The following is a 23,110-nucleotide window of genomic DNA, read 5'->3' as shown; positions in this document are numbered from 1 at the left end:
GCACTGGTTGATGTCATCATTCAACTTTTTGATGTTTTTTTGAGAATTTTGCTGTCACGAATGTCATGATGGCGGTCCACCAGCCTGGCTGCATGGCGGTGGTGGTGGGGCTGGTTTTGCTGGCGGGGGCTGCCATGGGCGCGGATGGGACGCGCTTTCCCCACTACCTGCGACGCGTGAACGAGCTGCACCTGCGGGCTCCACAGCAGCTTCACAGTTCTCCTGTGCACAATTTCAAGGCCGATCGCGGCCGTAGCCCTTGTACGTTGATCATGCTCGCTTCCCCCCCTCCGTCCTTGGTGCCTTGCTCTAGAGGGCTCGCTCGAGTCTAGCACTATACGCAGACACCTCAACCAACGGCGATGGCATACTATTCAGCCACTTTTCTCCAGGATCAACCACAAGCCCTGCGAGTCTCTCTCGTAGCCCTTGGGGGCGACCCAACCGGGCGCGATGACAGCAGTGCTGCCTTTGATGTGCGTGGTGCCCATCCATCTCGCTCATTGGCCACCACCCCGACGCCCCTTCTTTTCCGACCCGCCGCCAGGCATTCACTTTTTCCTGACAAACTAGGCTGCCATCGCTACCTGTCAAAATCAAAGTAACCTCAGTCCAAATGGCTTATTTCCCGGGTCGACCTCCTTCAACAATGGCAAAGCCATCCGAGATATGGGGGGTATGTTCACTGCGCCCCCTCGATGCCAACACGACAATCCCTCGCGCCGGCTGGTTTTGCGCCGTGTTCGCTGTCCTCTTACTTTTCGACTTGATAGGCTGCTTCATCGACCTGGAAGGCGGCGAATATCGAATTTCCCGGCCCATTCAAGTACCCATTTACACAGCCAATATGCAGCTCGGTATGTGCACGACCGGCTAGCTGCAATGGCCACAGCTCTTGTTGGCCCTGTGGCGGTGCCTGCTTGATTCTTGCCCAAGACTCAACCCTGAGCTATGTCGCAGGTTTTGGTTCCATTGTGGCAGGTCCCACCTTTCCGACCGACCAGTTCATGCTGATTGTGGGCATACCCGATAGCTGCAACGTACCACAAGGCTCATGCAACTTGGATCTTAATTTCCCTGCTCTTTTCATGGATGGTAGCCATCGTGCTTCAGGCTGCATGCAGATCAACCACGTCATGGGCGTGACGATCGGCCCGGGTGCCTACTTTCTCAACTTTTCAAACTACGGTGTTCACATTTATCAAGGCCACGAGGTTATGATGGATCGTTGCTGGTGCGCCCTCTTTCGCGTCCTTGAAGCTGGACTGACACGGTCTCTTACACGCCTTGCCATGCAAAATGGCTCCCACTGAGGGGCAAACCACGCGGCATCATCTCACTGCACCGGTTTTGTTGCTTCCAGGTTGGGTGAGACAAACTTTGATTTTGATTTCGTTCGTTTTGGAAGTGTGCCAAACGCCACTGCCATTCAGATTGACGGCAATGACCACTACGTTCTCAACACCATCGTTTTCTCCAGTCGTATTGGCGTGGCCGTCAATGGGGCTGCCGATTACGTCTCAGGTGTACACGTGTGGTTTCCAATGAACGGTACGTTCGTTACATACCCAAGCCTTCGTTCCTGCGACTGCTGAACGCGAAAATCTGCCGACTGACCACGGCACACCACCGACTTGGCTTTGCCCTCCCCATCACAGTGGCTTTATACTGGAATTTTACTCGAGCATTTCACATTACAGCAGGGGGCAATCGCTTCATGGGCTGTTACATTGACGGCGGGCGAGCACTCTTTGAAAATGGCGGCCTGTCCGATAATATCTGGGTGGATGGGTTCGAGTGTTGCGCAGACATCGCAGGTTGAACAACCACCCCTTCCCACGGACTCTTATCCACAGCTTGCAGCGCGCTTGAATTGTTCAACTCACCCGCATCATTGCAACTTTGCGCTGGAACAGGTGTAGACCATGGCATCATCTTGAGTGGCGCGCCGGTCGGCCCAGGCCTGCAAATCACGCATAATGTTGGTCTTATTGTCCTTAGGTCCGCCGAGCAGGTTTACTCTTAGCTGTGCTCACATGCTTTACCCGTAGCGATTTGGTGGGGGTTCTATTTACTATGCTTCTGCGAGCGAGTCCTTGGAAAATCTCAAAGTTGCAGGCGTCCGGATCGAGGACAACGCGTTTACAAACACTCCCCGCGCTTCCCGAGCAACTCGGTCTTTATATCAGCAAAACGCCACGCAATGGTGCGTTCACTAAAGTCGACACTCTTCACCCCACCACAAGCTACACTTGGCCTAGCAAACCCTTGCTCCTGCTCACACATACACACGGGCTGCGCGGCCAAACCCTAGGTCTTTTGATTTTTGCGATGTCCTCATTTTCCCCACCATTGTTTCGGCCCATGCCTCATTGCAAGCGGACTACGGTTTCGCTACCGTGGTGACCCGGCCTGCCAACGGCTGCAAAGTGCTGGCAGAAACCGACAAGGCCATTTCGGGAATTGTCACGATCGAAGTCGACACCTCGGCGCTAGACCCCGGGTTCATGTAGTTCCATTTGCACCTTCATGTGCCTCCTCGCCCTCGTCTGCTGCTAGCATGCTTCAGGCAGCGCAAGACAGTTGCATACTAGCGTACTCAATTACACAAGTTCTCAAACTGGAAAGGACGGTGGGCTTATCATGATGGAGCACCTGAAACAATGAAAAAACAAGTATAACACCAAAGAGTTGAACAGAAGAATTAATAGCGCAGAAGCAGCTTTCCAACGCTTGAACGAAAACAAGCCACACGGTCAGGGCAAAGAAGAACGCAACGTAAATACACGACAGACAATGCACAACACACGAAGGCAACTAGCTTCGCAAGAGAACACGCATGCGGAAAGGCGTGGTGCCGAAGGCAAAAAAGAGTAGTTTCTCAAGTCCATGGAAAGAACCAATGCTAAGGGACGCCGCAATACCCAGCACTCTGATCGCAGACCAGAAATGAACTGTGCCTCCATCGAAAATGAAAAGGTTGGGAAAGATGGATGGGTGGCTCAGTGCTTGTAGCCATGGAAAGCCCAGTTGATTTTGACAGTGTTTGAATCGCGAATGGCAATCGCAATCTCATCCTCAAACTTGGCAACGGCCTGTTCCTCGGTATCATCCAAGAACAGAGTCTCGCGCAAGTACGAAACATCCTTGTGCGTGGTGAGCTCAGGAATGCCTGTGATGATGCCCGACAGACAAGCCATTGAAGAAACCCCAAGTCGAGTCAAGAATGAGATGAGCGAAGATTGAGAGCAAACCAGAATCCCAACACAGCCCTCTCCCTTTGTCAGTAGCAACACCATTGCCATGACCTTGCGCCGCATTCCACACACACACACACACACACACACACACACACACACACACACACACACGCTCACACACACGCTCACACACACATGACAAAGTTCTACAATTCGTCAAGTTGACCGCACAGCGTACCCGTTGATAACATCATGTTAAGCAGATTGATGAACAGACTGGCATTTTGGCGCACGATGCGGAAGGCTTGCTTGCATGTGTCCTTGAACTCCACCCACTACGATCACGGCGGGCATATGATGTCAATGAAGTCTGTTGAAACATCGCCGCGATGGCGCACCACGATCCCAGTCAAACGCTGCAACGCAACGCATACCTTCTTGGAGCGTTGGCCCTCGCCGCGGGTGATGATGTGGATGAACTCTGGAACAAGGATAAACTTGACACGCTCACGCTGAATGCCTGTGGCAAGCAAAACGGTGGTAAATTACAGAGCGAAGTTGGCGCATGGGATTGAGTCAACACCTCAGCAAAGAGCCCGAGTGCGAGCAAGGTCGCCTTGCACGCACCAAACTTGTACTTCCAGTTGCCCAAAAAGTGACCAAAATCAATATGGAAGAACTGGCCCGTCTCCTTGAGCATAATGTTATCATTGTGGCGATCAGCCACACCAAGCACGTAGGTGGCCACTGAGTAGCCAGCGCAAGAGAGCATAAAGTTGTTGCACGCCTCGTCATAGGCCGGCGTCTCAGCATTGCTGGCCTTTAAAAAGTTGTTCAGGGTGTCATCGTTCAACATGACATTCTTGATCTTGCCTATCAATGACGCACGAAAGGACAACCGAGGCCCAACAAAACAAGCATCAAAAAGAGAAGCGTGAGCGTATTGTGACTTTGCAAAGCACACTTGCGTTTCAAGTCACGCATGGCTGCAGCGTGAGGCCGTACCTTGGATTTGCCAAAGAGTTTTGGCACCCATGACCATCTCAAGGAGCCCCACCATGTCACCCGTGGAAAGGCAGGCATAAGGGGTCATTTGCAGGTCGAGACCTTGTTCTTGCCACAGGCGGTCCATGATGGCAATCAGCTGCAGAGTCAACATGTCCTGGCGCAAGTCGTCGCCATTCTTGAACATCACGTTGAAGGAGTTGCCCATCTTATCTGCGTTGTCAAACTCGATCCAGAGAGGCCGTTGCGCCGAATCAAAGACCTTGCGGACCTTGACGCCCTCCAAGCGCAAAGAGGGCTCCAGCGGCAGCTGGAAGGCGGGAAAGGTGCTCTTCTCCACGAGCTCAATGGCACACTGCTTCTTATCCTTGTCCTTGATGTTTTTGTCCTTGAGGGTGTCAGCAATATCTTCCATTTGGTTCAGCACTTGCACCTGCGCGTGTAGGTCTGGAAAGTGGGATCCGCAACCTCGGCAGTACGCCTCGAGGAGAAGGCCAAAGCGGACGCCGCACTCGGGGTTGTGAATTTCCGAGCGCAGAAACCAGAAGAAGAAGTGGCCAACGCGCTGAGACTGCAGGGCACGCTTCAGCAGGAATCGACTCAAGTCGTTGTCCAGATACGTTTCATACTTTAATACCTGCACGAGCTGCAAAAGGTATTCCAGGAGCTGATCATCCTCCATGGGTTCGAGGCGCTGCACAGCATGGGAGCGGATAGCACGATCGCTGAAACCCGAGTCAAGAAGCTCCAGCGCCTCCTCAGGCCGCACAGCCGCCCATGTGCTGAGCATCTCTTCGACATCCCAAACATATTCGTGGTTGGACCATTCCACTGCACGCAAGCACTTGGAGAGAGCAGCAGGGTTTTCTTTGAAGTTGTCCTGCAACGTGGACAAGTACGTGCAAAACAAAGTGAGACGTGAAAGTGGCTCGCAGTTGCTTAGCAGGCATGCAAAAAGACGGGGCCTCGACAAGCACGTCGTACCCGGTAGCGGCGAAGCAGGTCAAAGTCGTCTGGAGTGAATGCATAGAGGGGATCAGCAAGGATCAGGCGTTCCAAACGTTCGCGAGCATTGGGCTCCAAGGGATGTGTGGTGCCCTCGTAAATGCGTTGTTGTTGCGTATAGTCTGACGTGGGGTAGCAAAGCTCACGTTGGAACTATGTGGGCAGAAGAGACATGTTAGCCAAAGCTGGTTTTCTGTTGATACTTTTTGGACGCCCACACGCACACAAACACACACGCGCGCGCGGGGGGGGCATTCAGATGGCAAAATGGTCGCGCAAACCTTGGTAAATTCGATGGTCAGGGTGGGCGAGGAGCCCTGAGTCGGGTTGGTGGTGGTTGTGCCGAGGGGGTTGAACAAGGCAGCATTTTCACCATCCTCGACGGTCCATGTAGCCAGGGTGTACTCGCCTTGGCGCAAAAAACCGCGAAAGTCCATGATGGAGATGTTGGTCCAGGCCAACACGTATTCGTTGCGGAAATTTTTGCGCTTTTTGACCTTAAGCGGGTTGGCCCACACGCCAAAGAGAGCGATGCAAAGGCGGGCATCACGGGGGAGGTCCTTGATCGCCAAATCAAACTCGATGGGCTGGGCCCAGCTCATGTTCTCCTCGGGAGGCACGAAACGAGTGGCTTCCTCATCGGAAATGGGCTTGTCGCCCAAAAAGACGCAAGCCTTGATGCCGATGGAAAAAAGTTTGCCAGTGATGACGTTGTGCGCACTGCGAATCAGAACAGAAAACTTGCTGTCGGCTTCGGCACCGAACCAAGTCATGGCCTGCGCTGGGTTGGCCGGGGTGGGCTCTTCTAGACGAAGGGCGGACTTGCTCATGAGCATCTTGTCTGTATTGGCCTGAGGTATCTTCTTGTACATGTCGTCACGGCGCTCCAAAACCAGACGGCAGTTGTGGTCGGAGAGGTCGGTTTTGGTGTAGCCATGTGCCAGACAGTGGCGCACATATTTGTAGTCGCCCATGCGAAACTTGCCCAACAAGTACTCATCGCGGCCGTGCACCTTGAGGACGTACTCCGTCGGGTTGTCCGAGCCAAGTTTCTGACCCACGCGTCCCTTGCGCACAATCACCTTGATCAGTTCATCCGGCGTCTGATTGATATCACACACCGTCCTGGTGCGGGTGCACAGATCACAAGCAAGAACACAAAAAAAGAGGGGCCGAGTGAGGGCAACAGGCATGGGGGGGGGAAGCATGGGGCGCAATGCCACCAAGTGACGTACTTTGAGGCTTGATCACTGCTGAAATAGACCATGAGAATGAATTGCTCCTTCTTGTTGAGCTTGGCCTTCAAATGCTGTGGGAAGGGAGATGAGATTGTGTTGGGAGGGAAGCGGTGCAGGGCAGCACCCTCGATGCCTTCACTTTGGCGCAATTTTTGCGCATTCTGGCAAATGCTGAGGATGCTCTGGCGAAAGGCCACAACCTCTGGATCCCGGATAAAATCAAATTCGCTCAGCTGTTTGCCAATGAGCCGGGAAATATCCAAGTTGAACCGCTGCTCCTCCTTGCTACCCTTGCGTATGCTCAGCTGTGGTGGTCGTGCATGAAGGGATGCAAGGGAGGCGGGCGGATTAGCCAAAGCAATTCGACTGCCAGACAAAGCGCCGGCTGGATGGCGCCCAAGCAAACCACGCGCGAGCAAACCTTGAGCCAGGGCGTGTAGAGGCGGGTGCGATCAAAGAGGTCATCGTCGTGCAGCTCGAGCATCTCGCCATCTGTGCCCACGGCTGAGAAGCCATAGCTTTGGGGTTGCTGCCCAAAGGCAGCAAGAGCGAGCCGTGGCAAATGGCCAAGTCAGCAGCATAAATGCTCACGTGTCAGGGGGAGTGACGGACCAAGCCGGTCACGTTTCAAGGTTATTTTTTGGATTCAAGCGGGGTGAAGTCAAGTGGGCCGAACCTTGAGCTCATGGAAGAAAGGCAAGCCACTGGCTGCCTGCCAAACGTTGTTTTTGATGTCGTTGTATGTCTGACTCCCACCAATGGCCACATCCAGCTTCACGATCATGCCCGTGGGCAATAGGCAGATGACCGACTCCATGCCGGCTGGTCCACAGCGATCAACGCCCTCCTGATAAAGCGACAGCAACGATTGTAGCGCACCAGAGAGCCCGGCAAGCCAAAATTTGAAAAGAAAAAAATAAATAAAAAATGAGTGTCTGTCCAGGTTGTGCTGCACAGCCCAAAAGGAGTCTTGAGATCAACCACCGCACAGTCACCTCTATCCGATAAGAACACATACACCAACACACACGTTGTCCCTTTGTCTGTCTGCCTGCCTGCGTGTCCTGCTGCCGACATCACTCCCCTCCCGGACAGCTGATGGACGACACGCTTGAGATATTCCCACGCGACAAATGCACCAAAAGCCGCGAGACCCAGACAACGCGATTCCCATCCCCCACGCCAACGATGCACGAGGAAAAGACGTGCGCCGTGCTGGCAAAGTCAAGAGAACGAGACGGCAGACGGCAGACGGAACAGGGAACAGGGGGGCGGGAAACGGACTTTGAGCGCCAGAGACGGGGGCCAACTTGGCGGAAGAAGGAAAATGTCAGATTGGAATTATTCGTATGATTGAGTGTATAAAAATGTGGTTATGATGATTCGGGTTTTGGCAAAAGTCGTTCTAAGCAAGATTTGGTCGCTGGTGTCGCTGCTGGCGCGCCCGCGGAAGCATCCAACTGAACCCGGGCCTCGGCCGCCGAGAGGCGCTGATCTCGGGTTAGGTGAGCTGGTACCTTCTTCAAGCTGAACAAGGCGAACAATAGCAACAGCCCCAATAGAACAAGAATCGCCATGCGGAACGTTGTGAGTTTGGCTGAAATGGCTAGGCAGGTCCTTGATAGCGCGCGTGTCCGCACCTCTTGAGATCCAGATCCACGACTTTGACTGAAGTCAAGACAACGGGCGGCTGTTGCTCAGGTCTTGCAGCCTCATTGGTGGGAATGGAAGTGGCTAGCGTAATGAAAATGCTGCAGTCACGAAAAGTGGCGGCGAGGCAGTAACGGTACAACGCAACCCAGTCGGGGTTGGTCGGCTCTGCAGCCAGGGCGGCCTGCAGCGCGGTATCGGGGTCTTGGTCCGTGCCAGTACTGGTTGCTAATTTGGCCAATCGCTCATATGCCTCCATGGGCAGCTCCTGGGACAGCCGCTGGAGCTCGAGAAGCCTTGGTAGCACGCCCGACTCGTTCAGGGCTACCAAAATGGCTGTCCGCAGTTTCGAGTGACGATCCCACCAGGGTACCAAAGCAGCCTCCAACAAAGGCTCACCATTGACCCAGCATCGGAAGTTGTTGGAGGGCTGCGCCACCAGGCGCTCAAACGCCAATTCTTGGCAGGGCTGTAGCCGGTCGGGGATGGCAGAATCGAAGACCCAAGAAGCACAAGGGACGCAAGTCGCCCAGGTGAGCCTGTAGAATCAGATGGCAGTCAAATGGCAAAGCGGGTAGATCACAGCTGGTACACTTGGGCAAGCACGCACCAAGTGTGTGGAAAACAAAAGACGCGGGCAGTACCCTGCTTTGCTGAAGCTCGGGGCTTTGGCGCTCGCAAGGCGCTTCAGACAGAATCGACAGGCTAATGACCAGAGCCAGGTTCAGGCGTAAGTGGTGAAGCTTGTGCACGGAGAAAGAAGAGTCAATCAGTACCATTGCATGCTTCCAACCTCGTGCACTGTAGCCATCCACCATATCCAAAGGGCTCTTGGGCTTGAGCTCTACGGCCACGATGCTGCCGGTTTGCCAGGCTTTGTCAAGGACCTGTGGCCGAACCTGCCACTTGTTGGTGGGCAGCAAGGGACTCGGTCCATAAGTTAGATTGGGCAAGAGAGCTGCTGGCCACCGCTTCGTGGCGTCCTCAGGTTGCTCGGGTTCCGCATCTGCCGCTGACAACAGGGCCCATCCGCGGACTTGTCCTGAGCGGGAACAGGCGTGTTGAGTGCAGGCTTGGCCATCGGGCTCGCAAGCTACAGCGCAGTCGCAGGAGACACGCGGAACGGTCAAGGCTCCAAGTTACCAATGGGATGTCTTTGCCAAAGATCGTTGAGCTGTTGCAAGAATGATCCGGATATGGTGACGGGCAGCTACGGGTGGAGGGTGCTGTGAGAGGTGGCAACAGTCCAAACGGCACCGTGGGTTCAGCGCGCGAGCCGAAGAGGACCCGCTTCCCGCTTCTAACCTGAGGACAGGCCAGCTCGGCAGGCAGCCAGGCGGCAGCTTGGTCTTGACGTGCGATGGGCTTGACATGAACAGCACGAGGAACGCGAAGGACCATGGCAGCACAAGACGGTGCCGAGGAGCGAAACACGACGTTGGCATTGCCAGCCGCCAGAACGGTCCATGAGTCCCGCACAGCCTCCACCTCCACGACCAAATCTGCCACGTCAGCCCCCAGCCATGACGATGCCACCCCTGACCCAACGCGCCCCACCCGACCCTCCGCCGCCTCCACCGCCGCCTCCTGCATCACCACCACGATTGACACTTTTTTCAATAAAATAAAAAACGTACTCTTGTACCTGATATGAATTGTCAGCATACACACTGCATTTGCATCATAATCTCCTTCATAAACTTGCTTTTCAATTACATTATAATCTGCATTTTCTCCTTACATACCAACTATAAGTTGCTTTGACACGTTCGCTGTGCGTCTGCTTCTTCTTCTTCAAACATTTATTGGCGCCGTCTACTGGAGGTCATCTTGACGGATCGGCGGGCTGGAACGCCTGTTTTCTGACTGAGCAGGCGGTTGAGGTTGATTCTCACAGGGCACCGGTGCAAGATGGGTGTGGAGGCAGAAGTGCGGGCGCATATGGAGGTTGGTCTTGTCAAGCGGGCGCATTCGTGCAATCAATCGAGGGCAATAGCACTCAACACGGTTGCTGACTCGCTCAGGAACTGGCCCAGCTTGAGCACGGTCAGCCGCGGATTCCGGCCACGGCGCCGGGGTCTGCTCTCTGGAAGCAATGGGAGGCAACCCCGGGCACGCAGCTCAAATACGTAGGTGACTTGATGCGCTCGTTGCTTTGTGGAGACATGAACCCGTGCCCTCCCTTTCCCCCTCTCCTCACTCTTTCGCACCATGCTTCTCGCTCATGTTTACTCCTGATGGCCCCGGTCTCAGGTGTCCTTTGTACGCCACGGAGAGGGCTACCACAACTTGGCCGCCACAAAGATGGGCCATGGCTGCACCTGTCTCAACGGTTCGTATGCCATGTAATTGCCTCGCTAGAAGCATGACGCACGCTCGAAGATGGTGCGCTGCTGTGCGAGGTGGACTTGCGATTGTGTGCTCAACAACGTGTGTCGTCACCGCTGCAGATATGCCAGCGCCTGATTGCCCCTACATTAACCCTGACATTGTTGACCCGGCTTTGACGTCGCTGGGCGAGGATCAGGCCCGCGCCAATACGGGTACTGCCGCCACGCTGGGCGTAGAGCATGTATACTGCTCCACCCTCCAACGGGCCATTCAGACGGCACTGCTGGGGTTTGAAGCCGTGCCCAACGTTCGTTTCATGGCCATTGAATCAGCGCGCGAACAAAGCGGAATGCACCATTGTGACCAACGACGCACTCGCACGGCCATCCACCAGCAATTCCCAGACCTGCAGCTGGAACCCGATTTGCCCGAAGCCGACGAGCTCTGGAAGACTGAGCGCGAGCCCAAGGTGGCACTGGCTGCACGGTGCACAGCCACGCTGCGTACCTTGGCCGCTGACCCAAGCCCGCGCGTGGCCTTGGTGACGCACAGCTCGTTCCTGCTCACGTTATTCCAGGCCATCCTGGTGTTGGAGGATGTTCCTGACCACCTCCGCACCTGGTTTTCCACGGGCGAGGTGCGCACGCTTTGCCTAAACCTCACAAACTTGTAGTTCAAAATGGGATGAAAGACGGGATTGATTCGGGATTGATCCGGGACTGATCCGGGACCCAGGAATTGATGGTTTTGAAGCCGACTGCACTCGTAGCCGTGGGCTGAGCAGAATGAACACATATGCGCCCACACCTGCTATCAAGACACTGGCACATGTGGCACTGGCACACGTGGCCCAAGAAACTTGTCAGGCACTTGGAATGAAACATGCGGTGCTTTGTCACTTGCTCGGCACAGTCATGTCGGCTGACTGACCCACCACTCAGAGTGTCTCAATCAAGGGGCGGATGTGACCATCCGGACACGAACCATCCGCAACTCTGCAGCAGGTTGTGAGAACGTCTGGTGCAAACACACGAGATGCATGGGGGCCCCCGGAGGAATGACAGCAGACGCAGGTACAGAATAGGTTCTGGTTGTGTTGGATTTTTCAACCATCAAGAATAGAAGAGCAACAGAGCACAGGAAAAACATGAATAAGAAGGAAGCCAACACCAATGAGTCAGGCAAGCTAATTCCAAGAACTGAAGCACCAGACGAGCGCACAGCGCTCAGTGAGTGGCGGTCAGGAGATCATCGGCCGTCGCCGGTACGCTGGTGCACTTGGCGGCCCGAAAGCTGACATACGGCTTCAGCTAAAGGCGACCGGCAAGACCAGGTGTGAGATGATAGGCTTCACGAATCAGCTCCGTGGCATTATGGTGAAAGCGCCAACAGGTGACACAGGCGACACCACGAGCAAAGGCTGTCTCATACCTCACAGGCCGTCAAGTCCGGCACGACAAAAGCCACCTCCTTGTAGGGGTCGGAGACAAAGCCGCCCTTGCGAGTACGGAAACCAGTCGAACGTGCACCACGGCCTAGCATAACATGTTCAGCAAACATCGGTGCCATCAGTTGCAGCTCAAAAAGGCAACCAGCCCACATACAAGGCGCAAAGCCACCAGGCACATCGGTCTCCTCCGTGGCGACGACAGGAGCATTTGTGGCAACATACCCTTGTAAAAGTTGACGTTGCCACGCTTCGAGGTCATGTTGACGGTGCGCTGTGCACCGCGCACAAATCCAGTCAAGACTTGCAACATGTCTGCAGTCGGCAGTCCCCACTATACTCCCCTCCAGCTGTGCCTGGATGCTCGTCGGCAGGCGAAGGAGAGAGAGAGAGAAAAAAAAAAAGATGAAAACTCTCTCTCTCTCTCTCTCTCTCTCCTTTTCACACGCATGCGAAGCGAAAGCGTGACATATGTCCCACTTTAATAATTCCTGGTGGTTTGTTCTCTCATGAATTTCTATCTGCATCTTCCTCGTTAGTATCGACGTTAAGTTGCTTTCGAATCGTGATGATAACAGCATTTTCCTCATTAACAACTACATCTTCTCTTCAAGCGTCTGTTCAGAGATCGGCGCTGGCGGTCGAGGAGACTCATTCGGAGCAATCGCGACGCGGGGGCGCTGGACGCAGCAGTGGCCTTGCCGTGCCTTGTCGTACCTGTGCAGCGAGCTGGGTCTGGGGATCCGGTTACTTGCTACGTATCTTCGAGCATGGCCAAGCACAACAAGGGCTCAAAGCGGGCACCTCCAGAGTCCGCCGCCAGGTCAAGAGCAGCAGTGCCAGCGTACCGGCGCGAGGATGCCAACGCCACTGTCTTTGTGCTGGCTGGACTGGCAGCCTTTGTGGCCGTAGCAACCTATTTTGCCTTCTTTGCACCCGCCCGCGCCACGACGGGCCCGGCTGATAACGAGCTAGTGGCTCACATCCTGAAACACCATGATCAGGTTTCGCAAAGTGAGGCCCAAACCAAGGCCGTCACGCATCCTCGCCCCGTGTTGGCCTACCTCACCCCTTGGAACCAGGGAGGCTATGCCGTAGCCGAGCGCTTTGCATCCAAGTTTACCCACATTGCCCCCGTTTGGTTCCAAATTGTTCGCCAAGGCCCTGAGAACTACCAGATTCGCGGTTCGTTCTGTGCCCTCGCCTGTGGTCGTCGACTGATGTCTATACTGTGCTCACAAGCATGACTCACCTTGGGGCACTCCTCACCTGGACCCATCATGCTTTGACAGGCGAGCAGGACGTGCGTTCGGCCTGGCTCGAGAGCATGCGCAAGGCAGCTCCCCATGTGAAGATTGTGCCCCGTGTGATTGTGGAAGAGCTGACTCCAGAGTCACTGGGTGCTCTCTTGACCGAGAAGATTGAGCAGCGTGCTTTTGTACAAGAGGTCTCGCGCGTCACCCAAAAGTTCGGCCTTGACGGCATTGTTCTCGAGTTGTGGTCACGCATCCAGATGACACCAGAGGTGCGACCCCTCATGACCACGACCGTGCGCAACTTGGGCAAGCGCCTCCACCACAAGAATCTGACACTGGGTCTGGTCGTGCCGCCCTTTGTCGAGTCTTTTGGGCCGGCCGAGCTGGCCGCTTTGGAGGCTGACGTGGACCTTTTCAGCATGAACACGTACGATTTCAGCCAACCCACTACGGCGGGTCCCAACGCCCCCTACGACTGGGTGCGCAAGTGCGTGCAGGATCTCCGACCCACCGCGACCGCTGCACCCAAGCTTTGTGTGGGTCTCAACTTCTATGGCAACATCTACGGCCCGCAAGGCGGTAGTGCCATCGTCGGTCATCAGTACTTGGATATTTTGCGCGCACAGGGCCCGAACATTCGGACCACCTGGAACTCTCGTGCACGCGAGCACACCATGCAGTTTACCACGGTCCAAGGACCTAGCAGCTTGTATTTCCCAACCACCCGCAGTATTGCTGAGCGCGTGCATCTGGCACGTGACCTGGGCACTGGGCTGGCTCTTTGGGAGATCGGGCAGGGCATCGACCACTTTTATCAAGAGCTTTAACATAACTTCCCAGCACCCGGTCCAACAGGCACCGATAATTGACCCTTGTGACATGTAAAAGCAGCCCTTTGTCTGAAACATCTGTAGCACTTCTCGTCGTATCGGTCGTTGTACACCGCGACCACTGACATCATCAATCTCACTGCACGCTATGATCTTGTACAACTCTGAGTAGACCCAGCATGCTATTCCATGACCTTCACTTTTGATTTTCCTTGTTGCAAAAAAAAAGTCTTTTGTCTCTTCTCTCTCTTTTTTTTTTTTTTTCTCTCTCTCTCTCTCTCTCTCTCTCTCTCTCTCTCTCTCTCTCTCTCTCTCTCTCTCTCTCTCTCTCTCTCATTTCGTCTCTGTGCAAGAACGGACGGGCACTTTGCGACAGTGGCGCCGTAGAGGCAGAGCCCTGTGGTGTGCGTGCATGTGAGTGTGTATGTGTCGGATATTGTCTCGGCGCAAACGACAGGGTAGGGTGAAGCCGTGTGTAGATCGCTAGGATGAGGGCTTGGACCATGACGCTCGCAAGCACTCGCACTTGGCTCCAGCCCACGTCCCGCGAACTTTGGCACCGGGGGCGGACGGTCGCACCCATCTCCCCTTGCGCATCCTTGTTGAAACGACGTGGCGTGCACACGTCCCCTGCTTTGGCGACTGCGCGGGTTGATTACGAGCGCCAGGCCTCCGCGGGAGGGCAGATCAACTCTCTAGCTCTCCGAGATGTTGAGATGTTTGTGCAGACGCACATGCACCGAGCCCTGCCGAACCGTTTGCAAGACCCTGCGCTGCTTGCTGACGCGATGCGGGCTTTCTACGAAAAGTCTGACTGTGAGGGTACGGCGGATAAGGTTTTAACGGCCCTAGGGGCTTCGGAGGACATGGCTGAGCCCCAACAGATGGAACTATTCGAAGCAGCCAAGGCGGTGCTGGCTGATGTCGAAGGGGCTGGATCCACGCCTTTGGCTCAGGATGCAGAGTATGCACCACATGGCACCCAGACAGTGCCACAATTGGCTTTGGGGGGGGCCCTCATGTGCACGGTTGGTGGCTTTCTGGACTATCCCAAGACTCAAGTGAGCGCCGAGCTCTTGGCTGCACAAACCTCGGCCCTCTATGCCACCGCCAACATTTTGCACCACTGGGCCACGCCTGATGGTATCCAAACAGCTGTGATGCTCTACGGCGAACTGGCCCGTCTTGGTCACGGCCTGGCCAGCTTTCAGCTAGGTATCATGCGCCTGACGGGCGAGGCCATGGACCAGGACTATGATCGCGCCCTGAAGCTATTCAGCGTGGCCGCCCAGCGTGGTGTGGGCGAGGCTTACTTGCAAATGGCCATGATGACTCACAAAGGCCTGGGACTCAGTGCGCCAGATTTGCCGCTGGCACAGCAGTACTATCAGCTTGCTCGTGACAATGAGGTGCCCGGTGTCAGCTTCCCATACGCGGTCGCCTTGATCCAGGAGAGTGCCGCTAATCAGACACCCCCAGATGCCGAGCGACTGTCGTCTTTGCTGATCGAGGCACTCGCAGCTGCCGTGGGCGACGACCACCAACGCTATGAGGTTGCTGCTACCATGTGCCAGGTGCAGGTGGAGCATCAGTTGGCACTGCAGGTTCTCGTGGAGCTGGCAGAGCAGAAGCACCACTTTGCCGCCGCTCAAGCAGCGGGGCTGGCGCTCAAGCAGCAGGGCGACGCGGCAGGTGCCGAGCACTTTCTCCGCCTCTCAGCCCAGATCCTGCGCGATGCTGCTGCCCAGAAAGCACAGCCTTATGGTGCACCCGCCATCAATTATGACCACACCGGCTCGAGCTAAATCGGCAATTTAATTTCCCCGTAATTTACGCTGAATATTCCCGACTTTTTTCTTCTTTTTTTTTTTTTTTTACATGTTAAAAAAACCCCCTCATCCACGAGTTACACGCTGTGAAGCCTGTCAGGTGGTTCCTAGCCGCTGGGTCCTGCCTCCTTCCCTTCGGCAATCCCTCTTACTTTCGTTCTTTCTTTCGCATTCGCGACGGACTCGTCAAACCCGACATGCACTTGAGTGTGTGTGCCCAGGTTTACACACCTTGACGTCTTTGGCTTTATGCATGAACACGTCTGTGACACAGAAAACTGATGTTTTGACCGACTCTGAACTTGGAGGAGCTTACACGAACTGATATGTGAAAAAAAAAGCACAATTGCACATTGCAAGCAGAGCGTAGCGACGCTGCTCCGGGCTGGGGGCGGGCTTGTGGTGCTTCCGTTCTCGATGTGGCTGTGAGGCTGAGAGCGCGGTCTCACTTGACAATCACCATGCCACTACCCGAAGCTGTCAACTTACAGCCGTTCGAGCTGCTGCAATTCACTGCAATCGCCGCTACCCTTTCTCAGCAGTGTTATAGCCGGACACAGTTGTTGGGTTTGAACAACTTCAAGATCGTGGCGCTCAACGATGATGAGCAAGATCCACAACGCTACTGTCACTACATAATTGCTCTCAACGAAGGCGTCGTGTACGTTGCCTTCAAAGGATCAGATGCGCTGTCAAACTGGGTTGCGAACGTCTTCATCGACCAGCAAAACGACGAGCATGGCAGAGTGCACTCTGGTTTTTGGCAAAGTTTTCAGAGTGCAAAAGATCGTCTGTCCAGAGACCTTCAGCCATATTTCGGACATCCAGTCGTGTTCTGCGGTCACTCGAAAGGCGGTGCTCTGGCCAACCTCGCAGCAGCGTACTTTGCCCACGAGTTCCAACAGAAGAAATGGATTTTGACGTTTGGGGCTCCGAAGGTTGGCGACAAGAGATTTGCAACGTACCTCAACTCCCAAATGTGTCTTCACCTTCGTTTGGAGAATCAAACGGACCCCGTGCCCTTCTTACCGCCCCTCTCCAAGTACGCGCATGCCGGAAACCCTGTTGATCTCGGCACGTTTTGCGATCGATTGCGAACGATGTCAACGGTAGGGATGGTCGGCACTTTCTGTTGGCGGGCTTTTCAAGCAGCTGACGCCGCGACACACAAAGCAACCATGCTGAAAAAGGTCGGACAGGTGCTTGCAGATGGAGCCGGGCGTCTTTGCGGGTTCGAAGCGATTGCGCGCATGACTCGTGATTACGGCTTTAACGACGGCGGGGTGCTCGAGGCACACACTCTCGACAAGTACCATCTTGCAATTGCACGCGCTCAGGAGCGAGCTCAAGAAATCATAGAGAGCCAGCTCGCCCAGCAAGAGCGTGGCATCACCGCCAGCCTTGGAGTGGCATTGAAAAGTGGTATCAAATCGCTGCTTCGTGATTGCAAAGCCTTGTATCGGCTGATTCGAGATCCAAACGCTGGCGTTTCGAAGGCTCAAGCTCTGCTGGCGTCAGCAGCTCTCGTTTATGTGGTTTCGCCTTGGGATGTGATCCCTGATTCCATTCCTTTTGTAGGGTACAGTGATGACGTCTTTGTGGTACGGACTGCGCTTGACACGCTGAATGCGCAAGTCAATCGTTATCGGCGCGACGACGAATAGATTTGTAAATGTGACTGGTGATTTGTGACTGAGTTTGTGAGGCTGAGACAAATCTATTCTACGAATAGACGACATACAAAGACGAACTGCTGTGCTCTTAATCTTTGAGAGAGAGTGCCTTATCTCCACAATCGCGAGAGCGGCAACGTCGTCAAGCTGGATCATATTTCAGAGACCCGCTCGCACAGAAGCCGCTTTGCTATGTTTGAATCTTGGCGATTTGTGACTGACATGTGAGTTTGCGAGGCTGAGACAAATCTACTCATGTACATGAGATTTGTCTTGATTTGAGGTCAGACCCGAGCCATGCCCCACTCACTCAGAAACAGAATACTAGCAACATGCGAGTGTGTCTCGAGACACTGTTCAAATTCAAAAAATAATCAAGAGAAGTAATGAGAAGAAAAGGAAGAAGCCATTTTCCGCGACGCTGCTTCAGCTGGTTCAAGGGCCCCTCAAGTATGCGAACGAAGAGGAAAGAGGCATTATTGATCCTATATTTCAATTGCACGAGGGCCAACACAGCCAAAGAACACCCTACCATAGACGCACGCGCGCGCGCGCGCACACACACACACACAAAGACACAGGCGCAGTTGGCTCAGCCGAAAGCGTGAGTGTCGCGATTTCGCTTCAGCATGCGATACGCCTTGATTGCACGCTCTCGCTCTTGATCAAGGGCTTGCTGTCGCACAGGCGCGACCTTGGAAGCTGCATGGCACCACGGCGCAGCCACAATTAGCAAACAGACCGGACACACGCTGCGCAACAAGAGTCACAACGATCGCAGACGACGGAGACTGATGCGCAACCACAAACCTTTGCGCTGGTCTGTCGTCTTCTGTGCTAGCAACAACGACGCAGTCTGTCGCTGCGCCTATGCACCGCAAAAAAACAAGCATCAGCTGCGCACATCATACCGGGATAGTGCGCACTTTTTAACCCATTCAAGGCAGCACCCTCCAAATAGGCGACCAGTCAAAATATCAACCACCACAACAGAACAGCCAAGGAAAGCCGAACGAAAAGAAAGAACGAGGCGTTATCTGCAGCTGGACCACGGCACGCGCCGGCGCCGGCCGGCGCCAAGAGCAAGCAACGAGACCAACCTTGGGCGCGAGCTTCTTGGCCTTGCGCGGCACAGCCGTCAGCACGGGTGGTGCATCGGCTACCTCCCCAAAGGCAATCTTTTCCTTACCGTACACTAGACACACCAAGCAAATCAAATCAAACGACAGCACGTCGGCACAGCAAGATTCGCGGCAGAGGCAAGTGCAACCAGCTCAAAGCACCAAGAAAGTCGACGAGGATGAAAGGGGTAGGCAAGCAACCGGGTACGCACAGCGCAATTCATCGTCGACGTCCTCGTCGGCCATTCCACCCGCACTCCTGGGCTGACGCTTCTGTTTGCGTTCCTTCAGATGGTCACGGCTACGCTCCGCAGTCTTGGTGGCTATAGGTCATTGAGCAGGGGCGGAGGTCACGAAGCTGCGGTTGGCATGGCATACGGACAAGCTGGCCAAAACTCACCTTGCCGAGCACCCTGGGCAATGACACCGCTCGCCGCAGCATCGACGCGTCTGTGTCAAACCAGAACGAGCCGAGGCGCCCACGAAAAGGAGCAAGCCAGAAGAACGGCATGGAATCGATAGAGGAATTCGAGGGCCAAGTGAGAGCACAGACACAAGGGCGGCCGCCGGCTGCCGATACGACGGTGCGTGTAGAAGAAACAAAGAAGGATGGGGCGTACTTGTAAAAATCACCAAGGCGCTCGCGTTTGCCGCGTTGAACGTGGCGCAGCGCATCCTTGAGATGCATGCTTTTGGTAACACCTGTAGCCTTGTTGCCCATACTCTCGCCTGTATCACCATCTCGGTCCATTACGTCATCGACGGTAAACGTGTCGCTGCCTGCATGGACAAGCAAAGCAAGGCAATCAGGATCGGGCAACCTGAGAACAAGAGTCTAACAAAAAGCTGCCGAATACTCAGGCCTCTGCACTCGACCCAATGCATGCGGGCGGGGGCACTCGACCAACCATGGGACTTGTTGCGTTTTTTATGCTTGCTCGGGGCTTGACCGGGCAAAAGACCACCCTTCTTGCGCGGCTGCGTCACCTTCTTGGCAAACGGGTCGATCGCCTTGATGCGCTTGTATCGCGCCACACGCCCCATCTTGACAAGGTCAGGTCCACAATCCCACAAGCACCACAAGCACCACAAGCACCACCAGCACCACAAGCACCAGACACGCTATCTCCTCCCCGCCGCCGTCGCTCTCTCGTCACGCGGCGCCTCTCAAACTGCTTCAGCACACACACACACACACACACAGCACACACGCACGATGTCAGATGTCAGCATTTAGCCTCGAATGAAGTCGGATGCGATAGCGTGATATTTATCAGACTTCCATACAGGGCCCTGACGACCAAACGCTTTTCGTGTGTCTGAGAGAGAGAGAGAGCGAGCGAGAGAGCGCGAGTGTGTGTGTGTGTGTGCGTGTGTCGATGTGCGAGATCGCTTGCGGCGGTTGCCTGTTCCACTGGGTGCTGCCCGGTCTGTAGGGGGACGGGTCTGTCTTGAAAAACAGCAAGAGGGTATACAACCTGTGGCGTGGCGGGAGGAGCCAGAGTCTGGGCTTTCTGCCCTGACTCGAGCACGATTCGTCTGCGTGTGCACGGTCTTCACCGCTGGCATGGCAGAGGACATGGATCCAGTTGAACGATGGCTGCGGACATTGCGACTCGCCGGCGATCCCTTGAGCTGTGCCACGCAAGAAGAGGCCAACCGACGTCACCGCCGCATCGCAGCACGTCTAGATAAGACACAGCGCGAGCTGCGCAAGTCAAGGCGCATGGGTGCAGGTGCTGGGGTGGACGACGATGCGGAAGCCCAAAGCGTCACGACAGATGTCTTGTCAGCCCTTCCCGGGGATGAACAGGATGGCCTCAGTAGCATTTCTGACCAGACATCAAGTATTGTGGCAGCCTGCCAGAATCAGCCGTTGACTCGTCTCGACGTCTTTGCCATGCTCCGTCATCTCTGTCTTGCGGAGACGGGAGTAAGTCTCGGTCCCGACCCCGACCCCGACCCCCACCCCGACTCGATTATCACGCCATCGCTCACCCCACTTATCTTGCACCTGCCTGTGCGCACCCATCTTCTTCTCCCAAGCTCAACGCCGTGCCTTCGTCCGTGGCCGAGCTCGTTGCACTTGAACAGCTAGATCTGACAGGCAACCGCATCACAACCGTGGCTGGTGATCAACTTCCATCCAATCTGCAAATCCTGCACCTGGGTGCCAACAAGATTGACAGTGTCGCCGGCTTGGCACACAACGGCCCCCCGAACCTGCGACACCTAGGTCTTGCCGCCAACCCGGTGCGTGTTTTTTTCCCGTCTTGTTGTGGGCGCAAGATCTGCAGGTCTTTTCTCGTCGATTAATCGTGTCTCACAACTTTGAATCGCTTGAAGATTTCCACGACGCACCCGCTTAGCACCGCGCCTTTTGCACAAAATCTATGGTCGCTGGATCTCTCATACACGGACATCAGTGACTGGGCAGAACTCCAAGCGGTGCGTTGTGCCCTGCTCGCTGTCCCCTCGTGCTCAAAGTCCACCCTGCCAGTCCCCACGTGTGCTTAGCTCACATGTGTAAGAGGGGTGTGCGGGGCTCGACAGGTTTTGAGTGAACTATCGGCTCTCTCCAACTTTCAAGCTTTGGGCACAAGCCTGGCCCTTCACTCCAAGTACGCATGGCTTGTTTAAAACGATGAAGCAGTGGACAAACGGTGACTCACAGGCTCTCGGCTGTGATTGCTGGATCCCGTCTGAACGAATGTCCACAGTTACCGTCCCTGGCTCTTGGCGCACACGGGCCCCGCTACTCGCACAATTGATGACATACCACTGACTCGCAAGGACATTACTTGGCGCGCCACAAACCCCATTGTCGACGTGTCCGACCCCCCGCGCGTATCGCTTCACCTCTGCAAAATACAGGTTAGCATGAAACCTCGTCGGCCTTAATTTTTGATGCACCTTGGCTGGCCTCTGATTGCTTCGTCGACTCTTTTGTTGACGCTCCTCTTCGTTCTGGCTGCCGTTCCTGCTTGTCATTCACGGCTCATTGCTCCATTTCTCGCAGCATCTGCGTCGCCTGCCACCGCTGGACGCCGATCCGAATCAGGTATTCTTGTATCGTGCATGACTGTGTGCCAGAGCCACACACAGATGATCGGCAAATGCTCAAGCCTGTACCTCGCCTCTCTCCCCCTTCATTGCGGGCCCATTTCAGGAGGACGATATGGCTCCTTCGCGCCACTTTCTTCTGGTGACACGTGTGCCGGAGGACTGGACGCGTCTGGCCGATCCGGGCACGCCTGCTCCGCCATCGGGTCGGCCTGACCGTCCCAACGACAAACGAGATAAAAGCAAGGCAAAGCCCGCCTCTGCCGTGGCGCTGCGCGTCGCGGAGGCGCGGCAGTCTGCGCTTGACGAGGCCCTGGGCCAGTGGAACGTTGGTATCTTTGGACAAGGCAAGCCATTGCATTCTGGCTTGCAAACCTGGGCATCTCTCAGCGCAGCAGACCCGGTGGTGCAACACACCCTCGTACCATCATCCCTCAAAAGCCTGCAGACTTGGCTGCAAGACGGTGCAGCCGTGTGGATTCTGCAAGCCACCGTCACTTATTCAGCTGCCGAGGATGAAAGCCAAACGGTACAAGCGGTACGAGGTTGAGCGAGCCGTTGGGCATTTGGGCGTCTGTAGCGTCACGAGCTGGGGACAGGACTGTAGGCAGTTTGTTTGGATCATTCAACGGCTGATGTACTTTGCCACCATTGTTCTTTTTGTTATAGGCCATTCAATTAGAGACACTTGGGCTTGCCCACCTGGACTTGTGGGAGCTTGGACAAGGCCTGGCTAGCGATTATCAAGCACCAGAACTGGCATGCTATGCGGCTGCACCACTGGCTGAGGCCATGTCTGACCGACCAGTGCATCTCCTCTTGGGGCCTCGGGCATATCCCGAGCCGCAGCCTCTGATGGGCCGCACAGCGGCTGCTTACGGTCTGTTGGCGCTCCCCGTCTGTAGACATGGGGCCGGCACATGGCCCGACTTGGTGCATGCTCATGCTCATTCACTGGTTCATGCTTGCATGGGTTTGGCTGATCAACAGCCGCTGAAGATGAAGCAGCCGCCGCCCTGGCTGCAGCGCAAGCACAAGCTTCCAAGGCCAAAGGCAAAGGGGGCAAGCTAGGCGGAAAGTTAGTCTAGCGAGTGTCGTTGTTGCACAATTGTGTCTTGCTGTGACTTGAACGCGAGCGCGAGGCTGTTCTCACGTCAGTGCCGGATGATGGATGGTTTCTAGGTCGCCAGCACCGGTACGAGCAACACCACGCAGCACGTCCAAGGCTTCGAAAGAGAGGGAGAAGGACAAAGATAAAGGCACAGACGCTGACGACCAAAAGTCAGCCAATCCTCCAGTTGCGGAGCCTGACGTGCCCGTGTGCATCGAAGTGCGAGCCAGCCTGGTCAACGCGTGATTGTTGTTGGGAACCTTCAGTCAGGTCGGAATTTCGTTTGGAGATCTGGATGTTCTTTAAAAATCGATGGCACCATCAAGGTTGAGAGTCAAGGATTGGGTTTGC

General features: G+C 55.1%; 9 protein-coding genes across 9 annotated transcripts; 6 read left to right on the top strand and 3 right to left on the bottom strand.

Annotated features, from left to right (window-relative positions):
• Window positions 1-68: 68 nt before the first annotated feature.
• On the top strand, window positions 69-2,513 carry MONBRDRAFT_7375 (uncharacterized protein; the record flags this gene model as incomplete). Its single annotated transcript, XM_001744979.1, has 5 exons — window positions 69-261; window positions 774-857; window positions 982-1,234; window positions 1,364-1,551; window positions 2,380-2,513. 5 exons carry the CDS (start codon window positions 69-71, stop codon window positions 2,511-2,513), a joined length of 852 nt encoding a protein of 283 aa, XP_001745031.1.
• Window positions 2,514-3,002: 489 nt separating this feature from the next.
• Window positions 3,003-7,277, bottom strand: PI3K-CA_alpha (PI3K-CA alpha; the record flags this gene model as incomplete). The annotated part of the gene is made up of 10 exons (XM_001744806.1): window positions 7,125-7,277; window positions 6,858-6,977; window positions 6,446-6,738; window positions 5,492-6,335; window positions 5,190-5,363; window positions 4,206-5,085; window positions 3,828-4,073; window positions 3,635-3,720; window positions 3,439-3,535; window positions 3,003-3,172 (listed from the first exon to the last, which is right to left on the bottom strand). The coding sequence occupies exons 1-10, from the start codon at window positions 7,263-7,265 to the stop codon at window positions 3,003-3,005; spliced, it is 3,051 nt and encodes a 1,016-aa protein (XP_001744858.1). The 5' UTR covers window positions 7,266-7,277.
• A 777-nt stretch (window positions 7,278-8,054) lies between these two features.
• MONBRDRAFT_7372 (uncharacterized protein) lies at window positions 8,055-9,691 on the bottom strand (the record flags this gene model as incomplete). Its single annotated transcript, XM_001744805.1, has 2 exons — window positions 8,055-8,567; window positions 9,404-9,691. The coding sequence occupies 2 exons, from the start codon at window positions 9,689-9,691 to the stop codon at window positions 8,055-8,057; spliced, it is 801 nt and encodes a 266-aa protein (XP_001744857.1).
• Window positions 9,692-10,009: 318 nt separating this feature from the next.
• MONBRDRAFT_24542 (uncharacterized protein) lies at window positions 10,010-11,102 on the top strand (the record flags this gene model as incomplete). The annotated part of the gene is made up of 3 exons (XM_001744978.1): window positions 10,010-10,045; window positions 10,352-10,430; window positions 10,549-11,102. 3 exons carry the CDS (start codon window positions 10,010-10,012, stop codon window positions 11,100-11,102), a joined length of 669 nt encoding a protein of 222 aa, XP_001745030.1.
• Window positions 11,103-12,928: 1,826 nt separating this feature from the next.
• MONBRDRAFT_1599 (uncharacterized protein) lies at window positions 12,929-13,959 on the top strand (the record flags this gene model as incomplete). The annotated part of the gene is made up of 2 exons (XM_001744977.2): window positions 12,929-13,061; window positions 13,169-13,959. Coding segments are annotated over 2 exons (924 nt in total), but the record flags the coding sequence as incomplete, so codon positions are not given.
• Window positions 13,960-14,465: 506 nt separating this feature from the next.
• Window positions 14,466-15,767, top strand: MONBRDRAFT_7370 (uncharacterized protein; the record flags this gene model as incomplete). Its single annotated transcript, XM_001744976.1, has 1 exon — window positions 14,466-15,767. One exon carries the CDS (start codon window positions 14,466-14,468, stop codon window positions 15,765-15,767), a length of 1,302 nt encoding a protein of 433 aa, XP_001745028.1.
• A 485-nt stretch (window positions 15,768-16,252) lies between these two features.
• Window positions 16,253-17,526, top strand: MONBRDRAFT_36670 (uncharacterized protein; the record flags this gene model as incomplete). The annotated part of the gene is made up of 1 exon (XM_001744975.1): window positions 16,253-17,526. The coding sequence occupies one exon, from the start codon at window positions 16,253-16,255 to the stop codon at window positions 17,453-17,455; it is 1,203 nt and encodes a 400-aa protein (XP_001745027.1). The 3' UTR covers window positions 17,456-17,526.
• Window positions 17,527-18,056: 530 nt separating this feature from the next.
• Window positions 18,057-19,629, bottom strand: MONBRDRAFT_24540 (uncharacterized protein; the record flags this gene model as incomplete). Its single annotated transcript, XM_001744804.1, has 7 exons — window positions 18,057-18,166; window positions 18,275-18,332; window positions 18,565-18,659; window positions 18,798-18,908; window positions 18,986-19,035; window positions 19,206-19,365; window positions 19,494-19,629. 7 exons carry the CDS (start codon window positions 19,627-19,629, stop codon window positions 18,057-18,059), a joined length of 720 nt encoding a protein of 239 aa, XP_001744856.1.
• Window positions 19,630-20,152: 523 nt separating this feature from the next.
• Window positions 20,153-22,198, top strand: MONBRDRAFT_7367 (uncharacterized protein; the record flags this gene model as incomplete). The annotated part of the gene is made up of 4 exons (XM_001744974.1): window positions 20,153-20,518; window positions 20,632-20,838; window positions 21,605-21,646; window positions 21,755-22,198. 4 exons carry the CDS (start codon window positions 20,153-20,155, stop codon window positions 22,196-22,198), a joined length of 1,059 nt encoding a protein of 352 aa, XP_001745026.1.
• Between the last annotated feature and the right edge of the window lie 912 nt (window positions 22,199-23,110).

This window comes from Monosiga brevicollis, genomic scaffold (genome assembly GCF_000002865.3).
Source record: "Monosiga brevicollis MX1 MONBRscaffold_7 genomic scaffold, whole genome shotgun sequence".
Lineage (NCBI taxonomy): Eukaryota > Choanoflagellata > Craspedida > Salpingoecidae > Monosiga > Monosiga brevicollis.
This window is presented reverse-complemented; position numbering and strand designations above follow the sequence as displayed.